At 45.2% G+C, this 21,577-nt stretch overlaps 1 protein-coding gene across 8 annotated transcripts in view; it reads right to left on the reverse strand.

Annotated features, from left to right (window-relative positions):
• Window positions 1-9,145: 9,145 nt before the first annotated feature.
• Window positions 9,146-21,577, reverse strand: part of LOC106562412 (membrane-associated phosphatidylinositol transfer protein 2) — a 63,490-nt gene continuing 51,058 nt past the window's right edge. For 2 of the 8 annotated variants that reach the window (XM_045688826.1, XM_045688827.1), the window contains 16 exons: window positions 21,344-21,533; window positions 21,112-21,231; window positions 20,763-20,974; window positions 20,292-20,470; window positions 19,182-19,352; window positions 18,621-18,767; window positions 17,836-18,003; window positions 17,437-17,688; window positions 16,713-16,861; window positions 16,384-16,500; window positions 16,173-16,289; window positions 15,822-15,970; window positions 15,528-15,677; window positions 15,149-15,332; window positions 13,774-13,902; window positions 9,146-13,545 (listed from right to left, as the gene is read on the reverse strand). In XM_045688826.1, coding sequence (XP_045544782.1) covers window positions 13,186-13,545; window positions 13,774-13,902; window positions 15,149-15,332; window positions 15,528-15,677; window positions 15,822-15,970; window positions 16,173-16,289; window positions 16,384-16,500; window positions 16,713-16,861; window positions 17,437-17,688; window positions 17,836-18,003; window positions 18,621-18,767; window positions 19,182-19,352; window positions 20,292-20,470; window positions 20,763-20,974; window positions 21,112-21,231; window positions 21,344-21,533 — 2,794 coding nt within the window. In that variant the 3' untranslated portion in view covers window positions 9,146-13,185. The remainder of the gene's footprint in view (window positions 13,546-13,773; window positions 13,903-15,148; window positions 15,333-15,527; window positions 15,678-15,821; window positions 15,971-16,172; window positions 16,290-16,383; window positions 16,501-16,712; window positions 16,862-17,436; window positions 17,689-17,835; window positions 18,004-18,620; window positions 18,768-19,181; window positions 19,353-20,291; window positions 20,471-20,762; window positions 20,975-21,111; window positions 21,232-21,343; window positions 21,534-21,577) is intronic. The other 6 variants (XM_045688829.1, XM_045688828.1, XM_045688836.1 and 3 more) reach the window with 3 other exon arrangements.

The following is a 21,577-nucleotide window of genomic DNA, read 5'->3' on the forward strand; positions in this document are numbered from 1 at the left end:
TTAAATAACTAAAATATAGTTGTTGCATAAGTATTCACCCTCTTTGTTTAGGCAAGCCTAAATTAGTTCAGAAGTAAAATAACCCACATAAGTTATATGGTCTCACTCTGTAAAATAATACGGGTTGACATGATTTCTGAATTACTACCCCTTCATCTGTCCCCCATACATAAACTAGCAAAAAAAGAAACGTCCTCACTGTCAACTGCGTTTAGTTTCAGCAAACTTAATATGTGTAAATATTTGTATCAACATAACAAGATTCAACAACTGAGACAAACTGAACAAGTTCCACAGACATGTGACTAACAGAAATGTAATAATGTGTCCCTGAACAAAGGGACGTTTCTTTTTTTGCTGAGTTTACAATATAAACTCAGCAAAAAAGGAAACGGCACTTTTTCAGGACCCTGTCTTTCAAAGATAATTCGTAAAAATCCAAATAACTTCACAGATCTTCATTGTAAAGGGTTTAAACACCAAAAGAAAGATGCCCAGGGTCCCTGCTCATCTGCATGAACGTGCCTTAGGCATGCTGCAAGAAGGCATGAGGACTGCAAATGTGGCCAGGGCAATAAATTGCAATGTCCGTACTGTGAGACGCCTAAGACAGCGCTACAGGGAGACAGGACAGACAGCTGATCGTCCTCGCAGTGGCAGACCACGTGTAACAACACCTGCACAGGATCGGTACATCCGAACATCACATCTGCGGGACAGGTACAGGATGGCAACAACAACTGCCCGAGTTACACCAGGAACGCACAATCCCTCCATCAGTGCTCAGACTGTCCGCAATAGGCTGAGAGAGGCTGGACTGAGGGCTTGTAGGCCTGTGTAAGGCAGGTCCTCACCAGACATCACCGGCAACAACGTTGCCTATGGGCACCACCGTCGCTGGAGCAGACAGGACTGGCAAAAAGTGCTCTTCACTGACGAGTCGCGGTTTTGTCTCACCAGGGGTGATGGTCAGATTCGCGTTTATCGTCGAAGGAATGAGCGTTACACCGAGGCCTGTACTCTGGAACGGGATCGATTTGGAGGTGGAGGGTCCGTCATGGTCTGGGGTGGTGTGTCACAGCATCATCGGACTGAGCTTGTTGTCATTGCAGGCAATCTCAACGCTGTGCGTTACAGGAAAGACATCCTCTCCCTCATGTGGTACCCTTCCTGCAGGCTCATCCTGACATGACCCTCCAGCATGACAATGCCACCAGCCATACTGCTCGTTCTGTGCGTGATTTCCTGCAAGACAGGAATGTCAGTGTTCTGCCATGGCCAGCGAAGAGCCCGGGTCTCAATCCCATTGAGCATGTCTGGGACCTGTTGGATCGGAGGGTGAGGGCTAGGGCCATTCCCCCCAGAAATGTCCAGGAACTTGCAGGTGCCTTGGTGGAAGAGTGGGGTAACATCTACAGCAAGAACTGGCAAATCTGGTGCAGTCCATGAGGAGGAGATGCACTGCAGTACTTAATGCAGCTGGTGGCCACACCAGATACTGACTGTTACTTTTGATTTTGACCCCCCCTTTATTCAGGGACACATTATTCCATTGATTTTAGTCACATGTCTGAGGAACTTGTTCAGTTTATGTCTCAGTTGTTGAATCTTATGTTCATACAAATATTTACACGTTAAGTTTGCTGAAAATAAACGCAGTTGTCAGTGAGAGAACGTTTCTTTTTTTCCCCGCGTTTGTCTCATGACAGTGTATGCCAAGTTGTTAGCTGTTACGACATATTATGACATGGTTATAACCATGGGTGGGTTGCACCAACATGGTTTAAATTAATCTAGGATTAGAGCTAATCTAGGTTTTGTAAATCTAGGTTTATAATTAACCAGAGATGTGTTGCACCACTTAATTTTAAATCTGGATCAGTAAATCTATGATTAACGGTTTAAAACTATTAGTGACTTTACCAATATATGAGGTATTTCGTGAGTTGAAACAAAGTAGCTAGCCTACTTGGCAAATGAGGCCACAAAGTTGCTGTTCCTTGATAAAATAATAACAATGAAAGTTCATGTTAGAACTACTGCAACTCCATCGTGAAAGGTTCTCATGGGTTGGCTGATTTGAAATCAAATCCGTTATTTGCCAGTACTATACTAGACAGAAAACTAATTTGTTAGCTAATGTTAGCTACTGTAGCTAGCTAGTTTATAAACTAAGATAGTTCACATACAATATTATGTATTATGGGCATTACTTAGTTATTTAGACATGTATTATTTGTCCGCTAGCCACCTGATCATGGCACGTCAAAGAAGTCAAATTTCTCCGCTTATGAAAAAAAACAATTGTCGGAGCTGAGGAGGAATTTAGTAACGTACTGGAGGATAAAAAGACAAACAACACCACTGTCAAAAAGAAGGAAGACACCTGGGCCATTTTATGCGACAAATGTAATGGATCGACACAGATTAAAGAGATGAGGGACCCAAATCGAATAAAAGTGTGCTGGAAAAAACTTAAAAGACAAAGCCAAAAAGGATGCTGCAGATGAGAGGCGGGGCTATTTCAGACCGGAGCCGGAGGGGGGCCTCCGTCCAAGGGAATTGATCCTACAGTATGACCCAGAAGATATGCGAGATGATTCCCCAGCAGTTTGCCCCTATCCATAACCCCTATGATGACGAAGGACAACTTGACTCGACGATATTTCGTAAGCATATTTATTTATTTCACCTTTATTTAACCAGGTAGGCAAGTTCAGAACAAGTTCTCATTTACAATTGCGACCTGGCCAAGAAAAAGCAAAGCAGTTCGACACATACAACACAGAGTTACACATGGAGTAAAACAAACATACAGTCAATAATACGGTAGAAAAACAAGTCTATATACAATGCGAGCAAATGAGGTGCAATAAGGGAGGTAAAGGCAAAAAAGGCCATGGTGGCAAAGTAAATACAATATAGCAAGTAAAACACTGGAATGGTAGATTTGTAGTGGAAGAAAGTGCAAAGTAGAAATATAAATAATGGGGTGCAAAGGAGCAAAATAAATAAATACAGTAGGGGAAGGGGTAGTTGTTTGGGCTAAATTATAGATGGGCTATGTACAGGTGAAGTGATCTGTGAGCTGCTCTGACAGCTGGTGCTTAAAGCTAGTGAGGGAGATAAGTGTTTCCAGTTTTGCTGGAGGCTCCGGACTGGGGAGTGTCGCCGGAGGCTCCGGACTGGGGAGTGTCGCCGGAGGCTCCGGACTGGGGAGCGTCGCCGGAGGCTCTGGACTGGGGATGCGCACTGGAGGTCTGATGCGTGGGACTGGCATAGGTGGCGCCAGACTAGTAACACACACCTCAGGGCGAGTGCAGGGAGCAGGAACAGGACGTACTGGGCTGTGGAGGCACACTGGAGGTCTGATGCGTGGGACTGGCATAGGAGGCGCCAGACTAGTAACACGCACCTCAGGGCGAGTGCGGGGAGCAGGAACAGGAGGAACAGGACGTACACAGGGTCTTGGAGATGCACTGGAGGTCTGGAGCGCACGGCCCGCACAACCCGTCCTGGCTGGATGGTCACTGTAGCCCGGTACGGGCGGAGCGCTGGCACAGGGAGAACTGGGCTGTGCTGGGGAATGAGGGCTGCCGTGCGTAGAGCAGGCGCAGGATAAAATGGGCCGAGGAGACGCACTGGCGGCCAGATGCGCTGAGCAGGCAACTCTAGCCCGGCAACGCTGCGGAGCCCTTACGGATCGCTCCGGACTGTGTATGCGGATGGGCGAGAGTGCGCATCACCCCGTAATGCATCGCTCGCCCCTCTGCACGCCTGCTCAGTCGTGCCCTCTCCGCCAGTACCTCCTTCCGGAATCTTGCGTCAAGCTCCGTGCGTGACTCCATGATTGGCTCCACGGCTCTCTCCTGTACGCCCGGGAAGTTAGGTCAGGGCTCCCCCTGACTTAGCCAAACTACCCGTATGCCCCCCCCCAACATTTTTTGGGGGGCTGCCTCTCAGCCTCCTCCTGACGTTCCAGCCGTTCCTCCCACGCTGCCTCCATCTCCTCCGGCGGGCGGCGATACTCTCCAGGTTGCCTCCAGGGTCCTTTCCCGTCCAGGATTTCCTCCCAGGTCCAGGACTCCAGATACCTCTGCTGCCTTTTACCACGCTGCTTGGTCCTTCTGTGGTGGGTGGTTCTGTCACAACTGTCGGAAGGATTGGATCAAGGCGCAGAGTGTAAAGTGCTCATCTTCTTTATTTAACGTGAACACTTAACCAAAAATAAACAATACGACAAAACAGTTCCGTAAGGTGCACAGACTATACGGAAAACAACCGCCCACAAACCCAAAGTTAAAAACAGGCTGCCTAAGTATGGCTTCCACTCAGAGACAACGAAAGACACCTGCCTCTGATTGGAAACCATACTCGGCCACACATAGAATGGGAACATAGAAAATGAAAACTAGAACAAATCCCCATGAAACAAACCAACCCCAAAACACACAAAAACAACACCCCCCTGCCACGCCCTGACCATGCTACAATGACAAATGACCCCTTTTACTGGTCAGGACGTGACAATAATCCCATTCAATTTCACCCAATTTCATCATATAATCTACTATTGCTATGTAATTTAAAATGTATTGAAAACACAAAGTACAAGTGCAGATATGTTATTGTCCAATTGTATTTATTCCACAGTACAGACAATAATACATTGAGCTCTCACCCAGGAAGGGTAAAATGACCTATGAACCAGAAAGAGAGAGAGAGATTGAATAGTGAAGGAACTACAGTGCCTTCAGAAAGTATTCACACCCTTTGACTTTTTCCACATTTTGTTGTGTTACAACCTGAATTTAAAATTGATTAAATTGAGATGTTTTGGCACTGGCCTGCACACAATACCCCATGATGTGAAAGTGGAATGATGTTATTCAAATCTTTTACAAATTCATAAAAAATTGAAAGCTGAAATGTCTTGAGTCAATAAGTATTCAAAACCTTTGCTATGGCAAACCTAAATAAGTTCAGGAGTAAACATTTGCTTAACAAGTCACCCTGTGTGCAATAATAGTCTTTAACATGATTGTTGAATGACTACCTCATCTCTGTACCTCACACATTCAATTATCTGTAAAGTCAAGCAGTGAATTTCAAACACAGGTTCAACCACAAAGACCAGGGAGGTTTTCCAATGTCTCTCAAAGAAAGGCACCTATTGGAAGATGGGAGAAAAATAAACCGACATTGAGCATGGTAAAGTTATTAACAATACTTTGGATGGTGTATCAATACACCCAGTCACTACAAAGATACAGGTGTCCTTCCTAACTCAGTTGCCGGAGAGAAAGGAAACCGCTCAGGGGGCCAATGGTGACTTTGAAAAAGTTAGAGTTTAACGGCTATGATAAGAGACAACTGAGGATGAATCAACAACATTGTAGCTACTCTACAATACTTACCTAATTGACAGAGTGAAAAGAAAGAAGCCTGTACAGAATAATCCAAAACATGCATCCTGTTTGCAACAAAGCACTAAAGTAATAAAGCAAAAAATGTAGCAAAGCAATTCACTTTTTGTCCTGAATACAAAGTGTTATGTTTAGGGAAAATCCAATACAACACATATGGAGTACCACTCTCCATATTTTCAAGCATAGTGGGGACTGCATCATGTTATGGTTATGCTTGTAATCATTAAGGACTGGGAAGTTTTTCAGGATTAAAAAAATGTATGGAATGGAGCTAAGCACCGGCAAAATCCTAGAGGAAAACCTGGTTCAGTCTGCTTTCCAACAGACACGGGGAAATGAATTCACCTTTCAGTAAGACAATAACCTAAAACACAAGGCCAAATCTACACTCGAGTTGCTTACCAAGAAGACAGTGAATGTTCCTGAGCGGCTGAGTTACAGTTGGACTTAAATCTTATGGCAAGACCTGAAAATGGTGGTCGAGCAACGATCAACAACCAATTTGACAGTGCTTAAAGAATAAAGGAAAATGTTGCACAATCCAGGTGTGTAAATCTCTTAGAGACTTAACCAGCATGACTGTAATCACTGCCAAAGGTGATTCAAACATGTATTGACTCGGGGTTGAATACTTATCTAATTGAGATATATTACTGTTTTTCTTTTTTACAAGTTTGAATTTCTCTCTCACTTTGACATTAGAGTATTTTGTGTAGATCGTTGACAGAAAAATGACATTTAAATCAATTTTAATACCACTTTGTAACACAATAACATTTTGAAAAAGTCAAAAGGAACTGTTCATACATATCTAAACATTGTACCCACTCTTTGTTTTGAAAACTAAACTTGGTATCAAAACCACCCAAAGAAGCAATTCTGATGTTGGTGGTGTTTTGAATAAGGGTGCCACATCAATTACATAAGTATACTTCCTACAGACTTCTTTAATAATGCCTATTTGAAATCCAGACCTGCTACAAACTACAAAGGGAAATGGGTGAGATTGTAAGAGGTACAGAACACTATTTAATTTATGTACATGCCTTCAAATTCAAATATTCATTCTATGATTATGCACTTATGTCAAATAAACTGCATATACTCAAAATGTACTTAAATTATTGCCACCTCGAACAATATATGTTACCATATATATATATATATATATATATATATATATATATATATATATATATATATATATATATATATATATATATATATATATATATATATATATATATATATGTATATACACATACATACACACACACACACACACAGTGCATTTGGAAAGTATTCAGACCCCTTGACTTCTTTCACATTTTGTTACGTTACAGCCAAAAATTGATTAAATAAAAAAAAATCCTCAATCTACACAGAATACCCCATAATCAGAAAGCGAAAACAGGTTTTTAGAATTTTTAGCAAATTTATGAAAAATAACAAACAGAAATACCTTTGCTATGAGACTTGAAATTGAGCTCAGGTGCATCCTGTTTCCATTGATCACCCTTGAGATATTTCTACAACTTGGAGTCCAACTGTGGTAAATTCAATTGATTGGACATTATTTTGAAAGGCACACACCTGTTTATATAAGGTCCCACAATTGAAAGTGCATGTCAGAGCAAAAACTATGGCATGAGGTCAAACGAATTGTCCGAGACAGGATTGGGTCGAGGGGAAGGGTACCAAACAGTTTCTGCAGCATTGAAAGTCCCCAAGAACACAGTGGCCTCCATCATTCTTAAATGGAAGAATTTTGGAAGCACCAAGACTCTTCCTAGAGCTGGCTGCCCAAGCAAACTGAGCAATCGGGGGAGAAGGGCCTTGGTCAGGGAGGTGACCAAGAACCCGATGCTGTGGGGATGTTTTTCAGCGGCAGGGACTGGGAAACTAGTCAGGATCGAGGGAAAGATGAACGGAGCAAAGTACAGAGAGATCTTTGATTAAAACCTACTCCAGAGCGCTCAGGACCTCAGACAACGACCCTAACCACACAGCCAAGTCAACGCAGGAGTGGCTTCGGGACAAGTCTCTGATGTCCTTCAGTGGCCCAGCCAGAGCCCAGACTTGAACCCGATCAAACATCTCTGGAGAGACCTGAAAATAGCTGTGCAGTGACGCTCCCCATCCAACCTGACAGAGCTTAAGAGGATCTCCAGCGAAGAATGGGAGAAACTCCGCAAATACAGGTGTGCAAAGCTTCATACCCAATGAAGACTCGAGCTGTTATCGCTCTGAAAGGTGTTTCAACAAAGTACTGAGTAAAGGGTCTGAATACTTTTGTACATTTTATATTTCAGTTTATTTTTAATACATTTGCAACAATTTCTATTGTGTGTAGATTGATTTTAGATCCTTTTTAGAACAAGGCTGTAACGTAACAAAATGTGGAAAAAGTACTTCCCAAATGCGCTGTATATGTATATTTACAGTGCTATGATAATCATAACTGCATTGTACTAATACAAAACATTCCCAATATGTTCATGGAAATAATCAAGTAAAGCTTGTGTACATTTTATATTACTAATGCTTGAGTAAATGACATACATTTTATGTATACTGTATGTAGCTAAATATATTGGTCCCACTTTACAGTATATTAACAAAATGTTCAGAAATCTATGTATTTACATGGCAGCTACATAAGCAGGTACAGTGTTAATTACACCGTGGGTACACATTGTCAGCCTGAAATGTAGTCTGTTTGTGCATTACACTCGTTGCCACATCCATGCCATTTCAAACATAAAAAATGGTTGTCATGACAAGGAATGGAACGTTAGCATAGAACCGACTGAACACATTGTTATATAGTTCTCGTTATACCTGTTTATACTCCTAGTCGGTATTAGATAGAACGTCGCCGTCCGCCTAGGGGAAAACAATCCAACCATCACTTTGGTAACGCCATTGGCTCACAGCAAAAACTTGACCTTTTTCAAACACAATTATGTCTTTGTCTGCTTGTTTTAGTCAATTACAAAACTACATTTAAGAAAAGTACAGCATGCCTAAAGATTACTTTTCAACATTGAATGCTCCCATGTATTTTCACTACTTAGAAAAGTGTAATATTGTAGGGCTTCCCTCATGCCCCTTTTCATAACAGCGCTAACAGCCACACGAGTAGTGTGCTAGCTAGTTAGATACCGACTGGAACATTAAGCTAGCCAAGACCAACAACACAAACAAACGGACTATACAGCTATAAGTAGTGAGTGGAGTTACAAACGGACTATACTAAATGTTTTCCGTTTGTTTATGTTGTTGGTCTTGGCTAGCTTAATGTTCCGGTCGGTAGCTAGCTAGCACTCAGTCATCGCCTCCTAGCACCGTCATGAAAAGGCGCATGAGGGAAGCCTTACAATTTTACGTATTTCTAAGTAGAGAAGGCTCGGGAGCAGGCGATGTTGAAAAGCAATCTATAGGCATGTTGTACTTTTCTCAAATGTAGTTTTGTAATTGACTTAAACAAGCAGACAACAAGAATGTAATACTATTTAATACCGACTGGGACTTATCAATGGCGTTGTTGAATACTTGTTTCTGATTGGCTTGAAGGGCATTCTAGAGCGTGCATTATTTCCCTATAACACAGGGCATATCTGCACGGTAGAATTCAATGGCTATAGTTCATTCTTACATGCTCTATGTTTGAGCTGCTTTTGAAAGCAAAAGTCGAATTGAAAACATTATTGGCATTGTTTAATTACATTTTCATAATAGCAAGCTAGGACTGATGGATTGGTCTAGGGTTTGGTTAGCTAAACTAGCAAGTCTGTTTGTTTACCAAGGCAACTGTTGTAGCTATCTAGTAAACAAATGAACACATTCTTAGTGCCAAATGTGTTGCAATTATAGCCATGGTATAAAAAGGATAATCAACTCGGTGCTCTATGCGTTCTCTGGAAACATCTTTAATATTTTCCATAGAAAGCATAGCCCATTGTTGATTATTTATCCTTTACATATCTACAAGGCATTGAACTATAATAACTCTTCAGTCACACACACGTGGCCCCATAAAGTAGAAAACATGTTCTGTGTAAAACTGGCATCTAATAGTACAGTACATGCAAGACTGCTACTAAAGTGGCAATAATTCTAATATTCTCAAATACATTTCAATTTCAAGACATACTATAAGGGTTAGTGGTTAACATAATTGATATATAACTACTGTATACAATATTGATGGCTAACCCAGTCTGAATTATTTTGAACACCACATATTACAGGTAAAATAGATGGAATTCACTTGACATATTCACAATCAAACATTTCTTCATTCTGAAGGGGGGAAAAATCTGCCTTCACAGAAGATAGGAAGCAATACAGTATTTTGTCAAGGCTTTGTAAAATGCTCCGGTTTGAAAAATAGTTTTGTTTTCACTATAAAATAATTGAACCTTTAACAGTTAACCTTTGTAAAGGGACAGCAGAAGTGTGAAGGGGTGGGATAGTGGATGTTGTTAATGTTGTCTATACTCGTGCATGTTAGATAGATTGTCTCTGTCTGTGCCTTGTGGTTATGCTACTCTGCGACTGAAACAATAATATTGGCAAAGAAAATACACACCTTCCACTGACTGTTGGTCCTCATCATAAACAAAACGCTACATATTCAAATATTGTTCACCTGAAAGATCCATAATAGAAATTAAACTCATGTTACGGAAATAAATACTTCTCAACCATTATATTCCTACATATACAGTATAATTTTTACAGTATCTACACTGACAGACAGACAGACATATCCATGGATCATGTACAGTCTGGGCTTTCCAAGCCTGTAGCAGGAGGATGATCAGCTCATCATCACCAGACCACAGGCCAGAGGGGAAACAGTATGGCAGTATCCAAAACCTCCCCTAGTGCCTTCCAGCCAGTCACCTACAGCTCTAGTCTACATCCTTGATTAAAGTCGTAGTTCACCGAAAGATCAAAGTTTGTACGACTTGGTCAAACCTCAAAAGTGACCTTATGTAGTTGGATCTACACAACCTATGGTGTGGGACAGAGACTTGAAGTTACAACCTTTTTTTTAATAGGTCTGATCAATGTCTGACAAAAAAAAAAAAGTAGATTTTGAAGTGAACTATTGCTTTAACTAACAATCATCACTTATGCTACTGCGCTTGAGTGGTGTCATAACAGGTTGCAATAAATACAAGTTGGCAATAGTAGCATGTCCCTAGAATCAAAACAATATGCTAGAGCTTCCAAGCTCTCAAGTTATAAGTAAAAGTACAACCATAACCACATCCTATACAGCTAGCCATTATGTCCCCTTAGATGTGGACAATATATTGGATTCAAAAAGATCTACAAATCAGATGTAATCTGATTGACATTGTTAAAATACAGTATAGAACACATGCCTTTTCAGCTAAAGCCACGCCATCATGCTGCCAATGCAAGCCCCGACTCTTCTCACAATACAAAGAAACGGTGGGATACAGCCTGGTACATTAGCTTCCCACAACCAACAACTGTTTCGTTTTTTGGCACGTTATTTTACATTATTCAGTAATCCTGACATTGAATAAATGTACACGAGTGTGCGTACTACTGCAGCACATATACCCTGCAATAATGAATCGTTTTTATGTCATGCACTACAAAAAGGTAACAATATGTAGCGACATTAGACGGTAACACGATTCTCCAACATAAACTAGTGCAAAAAACAACAACGAGGTTGAACAGGTTGAGATACTACAGCCACTAGAGAGAGAGATTGTTGGCTTTGGGTGATTAGTAATGGGGATATAATTGAAGACAATGATAATACCTAACCATACAGTAGGTGCCAGGTATTAGATAACAGGTAGTATGAGATTTAGGTGTTCATCTAAAATTCTCTGTACAGGTTGCCATAGCTTTAGTGAAAGCATTAGTAACCCTTTATTTTATAGTCCGATACCAGCTGGTATTTGCTAAGTAATAACATTGTATATTCTCTGGTACTTCAGATAATGAATCACAATTGGAAACAACTTGGTATCAGAGGGTGGTTATTATTAGGTAAAAACCAGCTTTAAAAAAAAAAACAGGATAGGGGAACTCTGAAATAAAATGGAATCAAAGCATGTCTTCCTGCCTCTGATGAGGTCTGGCCATCCTGTCTGCTCTCAGAACGTTACAACCCTTCTTCCTGTGACCTCATCGCCTGTTCTCGTCTGTTTGTTAGAAATCCTGAAAATCCTTTGAATAGTGAGGGTTCGCTGAAAAGCTTAAATCACTGTGAAAAGCCTAGATCACTTTCAGTATCCAGGCTGAAATGTAGCAATGTCCAATGAATAGCATTCATCACATCCCTCAAGGAGGAAAGAGCTCTGAGCATCATAGGGAAGTCCACTGGAGTGTCACTGAATGGTGTGTAATGACAAAGGTTGATAGCTAAGAGGCGCAGCAGGATGAACTGAATGAATACCAACAGCATCATGCTTTTGGAAAACAGCGAAAGACACTGCTCCCCTACTGGTGGCTCAGAGGTATTGCAAGCAGATGGTCTGGTAAAGGGATTGCTGCTGTGTTCTGTTTGTTCAGCGTTTAAAAAGTGTCACTAATGTCTACTGCTATGACAAGCCTTGTCTAGCTCAGTCCTGGGATCCTTCAGTCTGACTTTATAAATGTGTCATTGGGGTTTAAGGCCTGGGATGGCCCACAGGCCATACTGAAAGACGTGGTACAGTACAGTAGCTACTCTGTTACGGAGTGAAAAGGACTGGAGCCGAGCTAAGGTCAACGGTAGAAATCACTGTGTAGTACCACACTGATAAAAGTAGAGAAATGGCCCAGGAATAGACTAGAGGAAATTGTACATCTCATCCATAACCTTTCCCCTCCCTTTTGTCTTGCATCTCTCTCTGTATCCACCCTCTTTCCTTCCACCCCTCTTCCTCTTGCTTCTCCTCTTCCCTCTCTCTTTCTATAGGGTAGTGGTGCTTCTCTTGGCAGTGTGAGGGGACTCGTTTCTTATTGCCAGACACAGCGGTGTTAGAGGGAAGGAAGGAAAGAGGTGTATCTCAGCGGATAGAGGGATAAAAACAGATGAAGTTGTTGACTTGTTGCCATGGCTACAGACTGACCCCCCTGACCTCCAGATCACCATTTGAGTCTTATTTTTGTGGCTCCAATGTCCTGGCCTGAGCTGGGGTGTTTGTATGTGTGTGAATTCCCATTGTCCTCTAGGTAGAGAGAGTACATTCAACCATTACTCCGACAAGGGTAGGCACTCCAGGCCCTCAGGGGGTGACGATTAAGGCTTACGATCGTTTGTTTTTAGTTTGAATTTGTTTTATTTTCCAGTTATTTTCTTTTAGTGGCCAAGGTAGGTTATATAAAAGTCTTGACTGTGAGACTCTAATGCTACAGTAGAAATGTCATTTGATTCTTTACAGCAAAGTCAGAGCACCTCCCATCTTTCTGGCTTTACTTTTCACTCATCCAATCTTTTCTTCTCTCTATTCCTTTCATATCTATTTCCCAAGAGACCCTGCTTCTTCCTCTTGTTCACCCTCTTTGCCCTTTTCCCTCCCTCTCCTTTCACCTCCTCCCTCTCACTTTCCGCCCCTCAGTAAACCTTATCCTTCTTTCATCCCATCCTTTCCTTTCTCTAACTCTCTCTTAAACATACTTCTTCCTTCTTTCTCTCAGGGCCAGTCCAAAGATCATAGTGCTCCAGGTAGAGCCAGGCAGGGCCCCTCCCCCCTGTAGCCCAGTCTGGTGAGTCCTATTTTGGGCTGAGTAATCCTCCTGACCCCTCCTTGGTGCTTCCGGTGCGGCCCCAACACCCAGCTGCTATACTCATACTCCTCTGGGTCCCCGCTCCTGCTCTCTCCCTCTCCACCTCGCATTGGCTCAGCGTGCGTTCCGTGCGCCCTGGTTGGCCAGGGGAGCTAGAGCCCGCCCCCCCGGTTGAGTTGATGGAGCGCAGGATGTGGTTGCGCTTGCGGAGGTAGTCCCCCCCGGCGGCGCCCAGTCCGAAGCTTCCCTTACGGAGAACAATACGGGCGCTGGCGGTCTTGGCAGGACGAGACCTCTGACTGTACTCCAGCTGGGACAGATGGGACGCATAGCCGTCTGGGATGAACTGACAAAGAGGAGGGAGAGATCGAGAGAGGGAGAAAGAGGAAAAAGAGAGGGAGTAGGAATGGAGACGACATCAGCTCATCCCCTCATCTACTAAACTATCCATCTATAGGAACACATTTGCACATTCTATCTATTTACGAGTTCAAGTTGGAAGTTAAGCATTTCAACACTTTAATTGATAACTTTTTGTTGGCGACAGTGCACTTTCTACCAGCTAGTTTGGTACCTGACACTGGCTGGACATCTTCTTGGTGGGCCTTCCCACTATGTAGATGTGTGACGGGGGCAGGCCTAAGGAGGAGTACACTGTGATATCCTTAGTAGAGCCGTACGCTGCAAATATCTTCATATGGGCCTGCACACACACACAGAGGAATGGACTGTTAGAAACATTATTGTTGTTACACACACACATATATATATATATATACACATATACACACACACACACACACAAAAGTATGCGGACACCCCTCAGTGACTCAACGTGGCACCGTCATAGGATGGCACCTTTCCAACATGTCAGTTTGTCAAATTTCTGCCCTGCTGCACCGGTCAACTGTCAGTGCTGTTATTGTGAAGTGGAAACGTCCAGGAGCAACAATGGCTCGGCCGCGAAGTGGTAGGTCACAACTTGTACAAATGCGTAGCGCGTACAAATAGTCTGTCCTCGGTTGCAACACTCATTACCGAGATCTGAACTGCCTCTGGAAGCAACGTCAGCACAAGAAGTGTTCGCCGGGAGCTTCATGAAATGGGGTTCCATGGCTAAGCAGCCGCACACAAGCCTAAGATCACCATGCGCAATGCCAAGCTTCGGTTGGAGTGGTGTAAAGCTCGCCACCATTAGACTCTGGAGCAGTGGAAATGCGTTCTCTGGAGTGATGAATCACACTTCAACATCTGGAAGTCCGACAGACGAATCTGGGTTTGGCGGATGCCAGGAGAACGCTACCTGCCCCAATGCATAGTGCCAACTGTAAAGTTTGGTGGAGGAGGAATAATGGTCTGGGGCTGTTTTTCATGGTTCAGGCTCCTTAGTTCCAGTGAAGGGAAATCTTAACGCTACAGCATACAATGACATTCTAGACGATTCTGTGCTTCCAACTTTGTGGCAACAGTTTGGGAATGCCCCCATGCACGAAGCGAGGTCCATCCAGAAATGGTTTGTCGAGATCGGTGTGGAAGAACTTGACTGGCCTGCACAGAGCCCTGACTTCAACCCCATCGAAACACCCTTGGGATGAATTTGGAACGCTGACTGCAAGCCAGGCCTAAGTGCCCAACATCAGTGCCCGACCTCACTAATGCTCTTCTGGCTGAATGGAAGCAAGTTCCGCAGAAATGTTCCAACATCTAGTGGAAAACCTTCCCAGAACAGTGGAGGCTGTTATAGCAGAAAAGAGGGGTACAACTCAATTTTAATGCCCATGATTTTAGAATGAGATGTTCAACGAGCAATGTAGTGTATTTTGACAGTGGAAACCTAACTTAAAAACCCTAAGTCCCCTTACCCCAACCCACCCCGAACTACACACTTACCCTACCACAACCCAAGCCATACCCTAACCCCTACACCCTCATCTCTACCCCCCTCTTACCTCACAGATGAGGGCCTTGAGGAAATTGGCCTTGTGTCTGAGGGGGTCGTGGACCAGGCCATCACAGAAGGACACTATTCCATGAGGGAAGTTATGTTGAGACAGCCAGGCCACCACACGCTGCTTCTGCATGTCTGGACGACCCGTCACATACACTATCAGATAGCCCAGGTCCTGCCAGTGTCTGAAGGGAAGAGTTAGAACAGGCTGTGGGTGAACAGGTGACACCCCAAAGAGTCTGGTGTATTATCTACCTATTAAGCTATTCATTTGCTGATTCACAACTTGTATGGCACATTAGCTAGTGTGACTCCTGGTCAGGAACATAACAGTACATCAAATACAAATCAAGATAGAATAAGACCCATCATGTTCCTACCTGACCACGTCCACAGCTCCAGCCCTGACCTTGGGGTCGCTGCCCATGATGGACACGCTGGCAGCAAACGAGCCGTCGATACTGAACACTACAAAGTCCGTTCCCCGCGGCAACACCGTCAGGTAGCTGTCCGCAAATGTATGGTCACCCCTGAGAGAGGGAGGAGAAACGGGGGGAGGGGAGGGAGAATGTGTGGCAAAGGGGAACACATAATTCAACACTTGTTCTCATACTCAAAAACACCCCGAAAACAATCAAATCAGATATTTAGAAGGGTTTCAACCCATAACCTACCTGACGACCAGTTTGACAGGATAAACTCCAATGCCCAGCCTTTTGCTCTCTGGAATGACATAAGAGATACGTCCGCTGCTATTGGTCAGCTCGGTGTCAAAGTACACCCACTCTCCTGAGGGGGGCTGGGTCATGATGTGGATGTCAATCTGGGGGACAACAAGAGGAGGTTACAGATAACAGTATCAGAACACGTCGGTATATTACATAAGTTAATTACTGACTTGCCCATGTGTTCCATTGACAAACAATACATTATGCTCAAATATTGAGTTGCATGCAAGTATCTCTCAGTTGCAGAACTGAAGTCTGTTCCACAAGACAAGTTGGCGTCAATGAGTACGGCTTTACCTTCTCTCCAGTGAGGGTGACCATGTCCAGAGGGCCATACATGAAGCGTCCCATCACCAGCTGCGTTCCGTCCTCAGAGAACACAGCATCGTTGACGCGGTGGTTGGCCGTCACGTTCTACAGACACACACAGACGTTTACCGCGGTCAGTACTTCTGCAACTTGCCGACAGAAAGCCTAAAAAGGTGGTTAGGAAGTGGTCTGTCCTCACCCTGATCTTGACGTGGGTCCTCTTGCGGATCCACTTCTCTCTGGGTTTAGAGGGCTTGAACTCGGTCACCTCTTTACCGTCCAGCTCCAGAATACTCGAGTTCTCATGCCTCATCACCTGGAGGAACAGACAGTAGTGATTACATGGGCATTCATATAGCATTCACCAGCCCGATAGGACGCTATGCCTTTATATTCGGCTACTAATATTCATATGGTCTTACCTCTCTGAGTAGGAAGGAGGCATTGTGAGTGTACTTCCAATATGATGTGTGGAAGAGGTCTATGAACATTCATAAGCATTCACATGGCATTCATAAGCAGTCATACCTGTCTGAGTAGGAAGGAGACGACGTCAGTGGACTCCCAGTACGACGCATGGAAGAGGTGAGGCAGGGCTACAGTGGGGAAGGCTGTGAGGGCATCAGGACAGTACAGGGCAAAGTCCATCCGCTTACTGCCCCACCACCGAGAAGCAACTGAAGAGAGGGAGCGAGAGAGAGAGACAGAAAGAGAGAGAGAAGTCTGACACAATCACAGTAGGGAAAAGACGACAGGGTTGTGAAAGACGTCGATGTGTATTTCTGGTCAATGACAGTTCCAGACAAAAAGGGGTTCCACAGTAGAGGGAAGTGTGCTCATCCAGAGATGTACAGTCCAGGAGAGAGGCTCTATAGTACAGACGGAAAGTCACAGGTCCACACTGGAGTAGAATGGGGTTTCAGAGGCAGATTGAACTGGAGCAGAGGGACAGTTTTGATTTGAGGAGGGAGAGGGTAATATACACAAGATCAGTGATTCCCAAATGGTGGTCCCTCTTTTCAATCCCGGCTAAAGACTGGGTCCCTGATTGAGGACATTGGCATAACTCCTGTTTGGGAAGCACTGCAGTACATATAGGGTACAAGCTGTAGAGGAGAAGAGAAGGGAGAGAAGCTGTAGTACTGCAGTGGTTCAGCTGTAGCTTGAAGGAGACCAACGACAAGGCACACAGATGGGAGTAGTCCTGGGGGGGGGGGGGCACACAGGATTCAAACCACAGTACCCAGACTACCTTGCTCTACGTCCATCAGCGTGTCTGGCGACGAGGAGTCAGAGTTCATATCGGTGATGTCAGATGGCAAGTCTGAGACATCAGAGGCGGTGACGTCATTGTCACCCTGGTCTGAGTCGGTGCGTCCGAGAGAGAGGAGGGGTCGGATCTTCTTCCTGGCCCGCGGAGAGGGGCTTCTCGAGGGGAGTTTAGGAAGCGCTAGCTGGGAAAGGAGACCCAGCTTCTTAGACGGGCTGCTTTGGCATTTAGTGGCTACGGAGGAATCAAGGGTTGAAGAACGACAAAACAGTGTGTGAAAAATGTCAGAGAATTTATGTTGTCATCTCCCTGAGCCACAGACACTGCTGTTAAATGCAAAAAAAGACAGATAAATCAAACAGTATAAAGTCCAGTACTGACTGTTGGCGATGTTAGAGGCGGTGTATGAGTCAGCCATGCCTGACACCTGGCTGGCGATGCTGGCCTCGCTGGACCTACGGAGGCCCCTGGGGTGGGGGGGTCCGGTCAGTGGGGAGGACGGGTACTGGCTGTCCACAAACACACCACAGTGGGAGTGGAGCACGTCAGCTATGGAGGGAGGGAGACACGGGAGAGAAAATGTGTGTGTGACAGAGAGAGAGAGAGAGAGAGAGAGGGAGGAGGGAGAGAAAAGTGGATTGATCAAACAATCAATCAATTTAATTGTATTTGTATAAAACTTTTTTACAAATACAAATGAAATGCAGAGAGAGAGACAGTGAGACAGACAGACAAACAGAGAGTGGACAGGCCAGCAGAGACAGAGAAAGTGAGACAGACAGAGAGCGGACAAGGCAGCAGACAGACAGACAGAGACAGAGAAAGTGAGACAGACAGACAAACAGAGAGCGGACAGGGCAGCAGACAGACAGAGAGCGGACAAGGCAGCAGACAGACAGAGACAGAGAAAGGGCAGCAGACAGACAGAGACAGAGAAAGGGCAGCAGACAGACAGACAGAGAAAGGGCAGGGCAGCAGACAGACAGACAGAGAGCGGACAGGGCAGACAGACAGAGACCGGACAGGGCAGCAGACAGACAGACAGACAGAGACAGAGAAAGGGCAGGGCAGCAGACAGACAGACAGAGAGCGGACAGGGCAGACAGACAGAGACCGGACAGGGCAGCAGACAGACAGACAGACAGAGACAGAGAAAGGGCACACACTGTCGTTGAGCTGTGAGGCCTGTTGGGGCCAGTTGAGTACAGGGACGGGGATGGAGGTCTCACTGACGCCCCCCTCCTGGTAACGCAGGGGTACTGACAGGGGTACTGACTCCAACAGGAGCTGGGAGTTACTCTGCATCGTCTCCACTGGGGGGGGGGGAGAACAGGGGGGGAGAGAGATGGGAAGGGGGGGGAGAGGTGGGGAGGGTGAAGACGGAGAGATGTGGAGAGGGGGGAGGAACATGTGGGGGAGAGAGATAGGAAGGGAGGAGGCAGGAGAGACACAGGGGGAGACAGAGAGGCAGAAATAAACGGACGTAACTACAGAACAGACATGGACTAAGTGACATACAACAGAACAGCACGTTGTAACTGCTAAGACGGACAGACGTAACCCATAGTACATTATACCTGATAATACCTGCACACAGGTATCGCACTATGAGAGCATATGGACATGTGGACAAAGCACACAGCGAATTGAGTGCTTCCTTGTGGAGGAGAGATATCCCGGAGACATAAAGGAATAGTTTGTGGGCGTGCATGTGTATCTAGCCTCACCCAGCAGAGCCGAGTGCCCGTCCCCCAGAGGGAAGCGTTGGTAACGGGGGACACAGAAGGGGGGCAGCTGGTGAAACCTCTTCTCTAGGAGGGGCTCCAGGCGGGAGGCAGAGGGGTCCGCTGGATGAAATAGGTTATACACCTGCTGACAAGCTGGACGCAACGCTGAGACTGGAGAGAGAGAGAGAGACAGAGAGAGAGAGAGAGACAGAGAGAGAGAGAGACAGAGAGACAGAGAAAGAGGACAAGAGAGGAAAAGAGAACACGGTTATTTACATACAGGAACAGCTAATCGGAGTTCCTTCCAAAGCTCACATATTGAAACCCATTGGACCAAACTATGGAGGATACTATGAACAACTTCCATCAAAGCCTCTGGTCTCAAGGGTCCAGAAGTGACACAGACAACTGCTGACGAACACGTCTCTGGAACTCTCTAGAACTCCATGGAACCCCTGAAGACTCCATGTCACAACCCTCTGTTTCCTCTGCTGCCTCTCAGCTCTTTTTTTTAAACCTCCTATTTATCTCCTGTCTCATCATCTTAGTTCTTAGTTTACTTTGGGAACATGTGTCTTGAATGTCATCCCTTGAATGTCACAGCCAATGGACTTCTGGCGACAGAGATCTAAAACATGACTTCTAACCTCTGAACTATGATGTTAACTCACTAAGGGATATCCTGGCAGAGCCTGACCCCCACAGCTGCAGGAAAAGACACTGTCACCGCACAGATGCCAAGTAACTTAGTTTACAGCTTCTCACTAAATGTGAGACTTTCTGTACACATACAGTAAATACAATTCTGAAAAGTGGCAACTTTGCTTATAGTCTATTTCTGCTTTAGCCAACTCCTTAAAAGGCCAACTCCTTAAAAGGCCAACTCCTTAAAAGGCCAACTCCTTAAAAGGCCAACTCCTTAAAAGGCCAACTCCTTAAAAGGCCAACTCCTTAAAAGACCAACTCCTTAAAAGACCAACTCCTTAAAAGGCCAACTCCATGCATGGCAAAGACTGTTGGGTGCAGTCGGAATATAGCCTATAGTCTACAGTATAGTCTAGTATAGTCTACTGGCTACTGATATCAACCTCTGATGAAGGTGTTCCTCACCATCTATAGACGGCACAACAGTCTTCCTCAGCGCCAGCACCAGCCCCAGAGGAGAACCAAAGAGGAAGAAGTCCGCCACCTCGAAGTCCAGCCTCCCTAGTGCCCCCCCTCCCTCTAGCATGGTACTGCTGCTGGAACGCCTTGAACCCGGGTCTGTTCTCAACACACTGCTGTGGAGACTGGAGAAACCGAGGGAGAGGGAGGGAGTAGAGATGGAGAGAGAGAAAGGAGGTGACAAAAGAGGGGGAAGAGTCAGCCAACAGGTGTAAACATTAAAAAAGTTACATGGGCAAAGTGAACATTTGATAAAAATGACGGTCATTATACTGTGTGTGACGGTCATATACTCTGTCTGTCTGTCTGTCTGTCTGTCTGTCTGTCTGTCTGTCTGTCTGTCTGTCTGTCTGTCTGTCTGTCTGTCTGTCTGTCTGTCTGTCTGTCTGTCTGTCTGTCTGTCTGTCTGTCTCTGACCTGGACAGGAAGGCCTGGTGCTGTTTGATGGTGTCTAGTTCGTAGGTGGAGGAGTCGCTGCGTTTGCGTGGCAGCATTGTCTTGGGGTCGTCAGGCCCTGAGCTGCGAGGGATGTCGATGTTACTGCGACTAAGATGGCGACTGCCCTCCAGAGACGGAGAGGACGGCGAGACACTGTTTATTATGATGCCTGGGGAGAGGAGGTCTGTGTCCTGGAGAGATGGAGGGCAAGGCGGGGGCAGGAGAGAGACAGGGGGGGAGGGGGGCACAGATAGTTAGTAGCAGTCCGATTTACAGCACAGATAAAGGAGGGAATTCGGGTGCAATGTAAAGGACTAGAGGAAGGTACCTGTGCGCTGACAGTGCTGCCTCGTCTGCTGCTGTTCTGGCTCTCTGAGACAGTGACGTTACTGCTGCACAGAGCATCAAACCCTAGGATACCACCTACACAGTCCCCGATCACACACACCTACAGGAAGAGAGAACGCACGCCTTTAAGTTCAACATGTAGAAAATAATCCGCAATAGCTGTCAGAAACATCCGTGACCTCGAAACTTTGACTCCTGTCCTCTGCACTGACCTGTCCGGAGAAGGATGTCCCTTCCAAGGACCTTAAGAAGTCCCCATACACCTGATTGGCTCGTTGGATGACGGTAGCCACGGCATCCTGGTACTGGGGAGCGGAGGTGGCCAATAGAGGCAGTGCAGCTAGAGGGATGTGGTCCTGACTGTTGGAGAGGCAGCCCTCATCATAACTATAAGGACTGAGACTGGTCAGGAGAGATAGAGGGTTAGAGTATGTGTGTGTGTATGT

Source organism: Salmo salar, chromosome ssa01, assembly GCF_905237065.1.
Source record: "Salmo salar chromosome ssa01, Ssal_v3.1, whole genome shotgun sequence".
Lineage (NCBI taxonomy): Eukaryota > Metazoa > Chordata > Actinopteri > Salmoniformes > Salmonidae > Salmo > Salmo salar.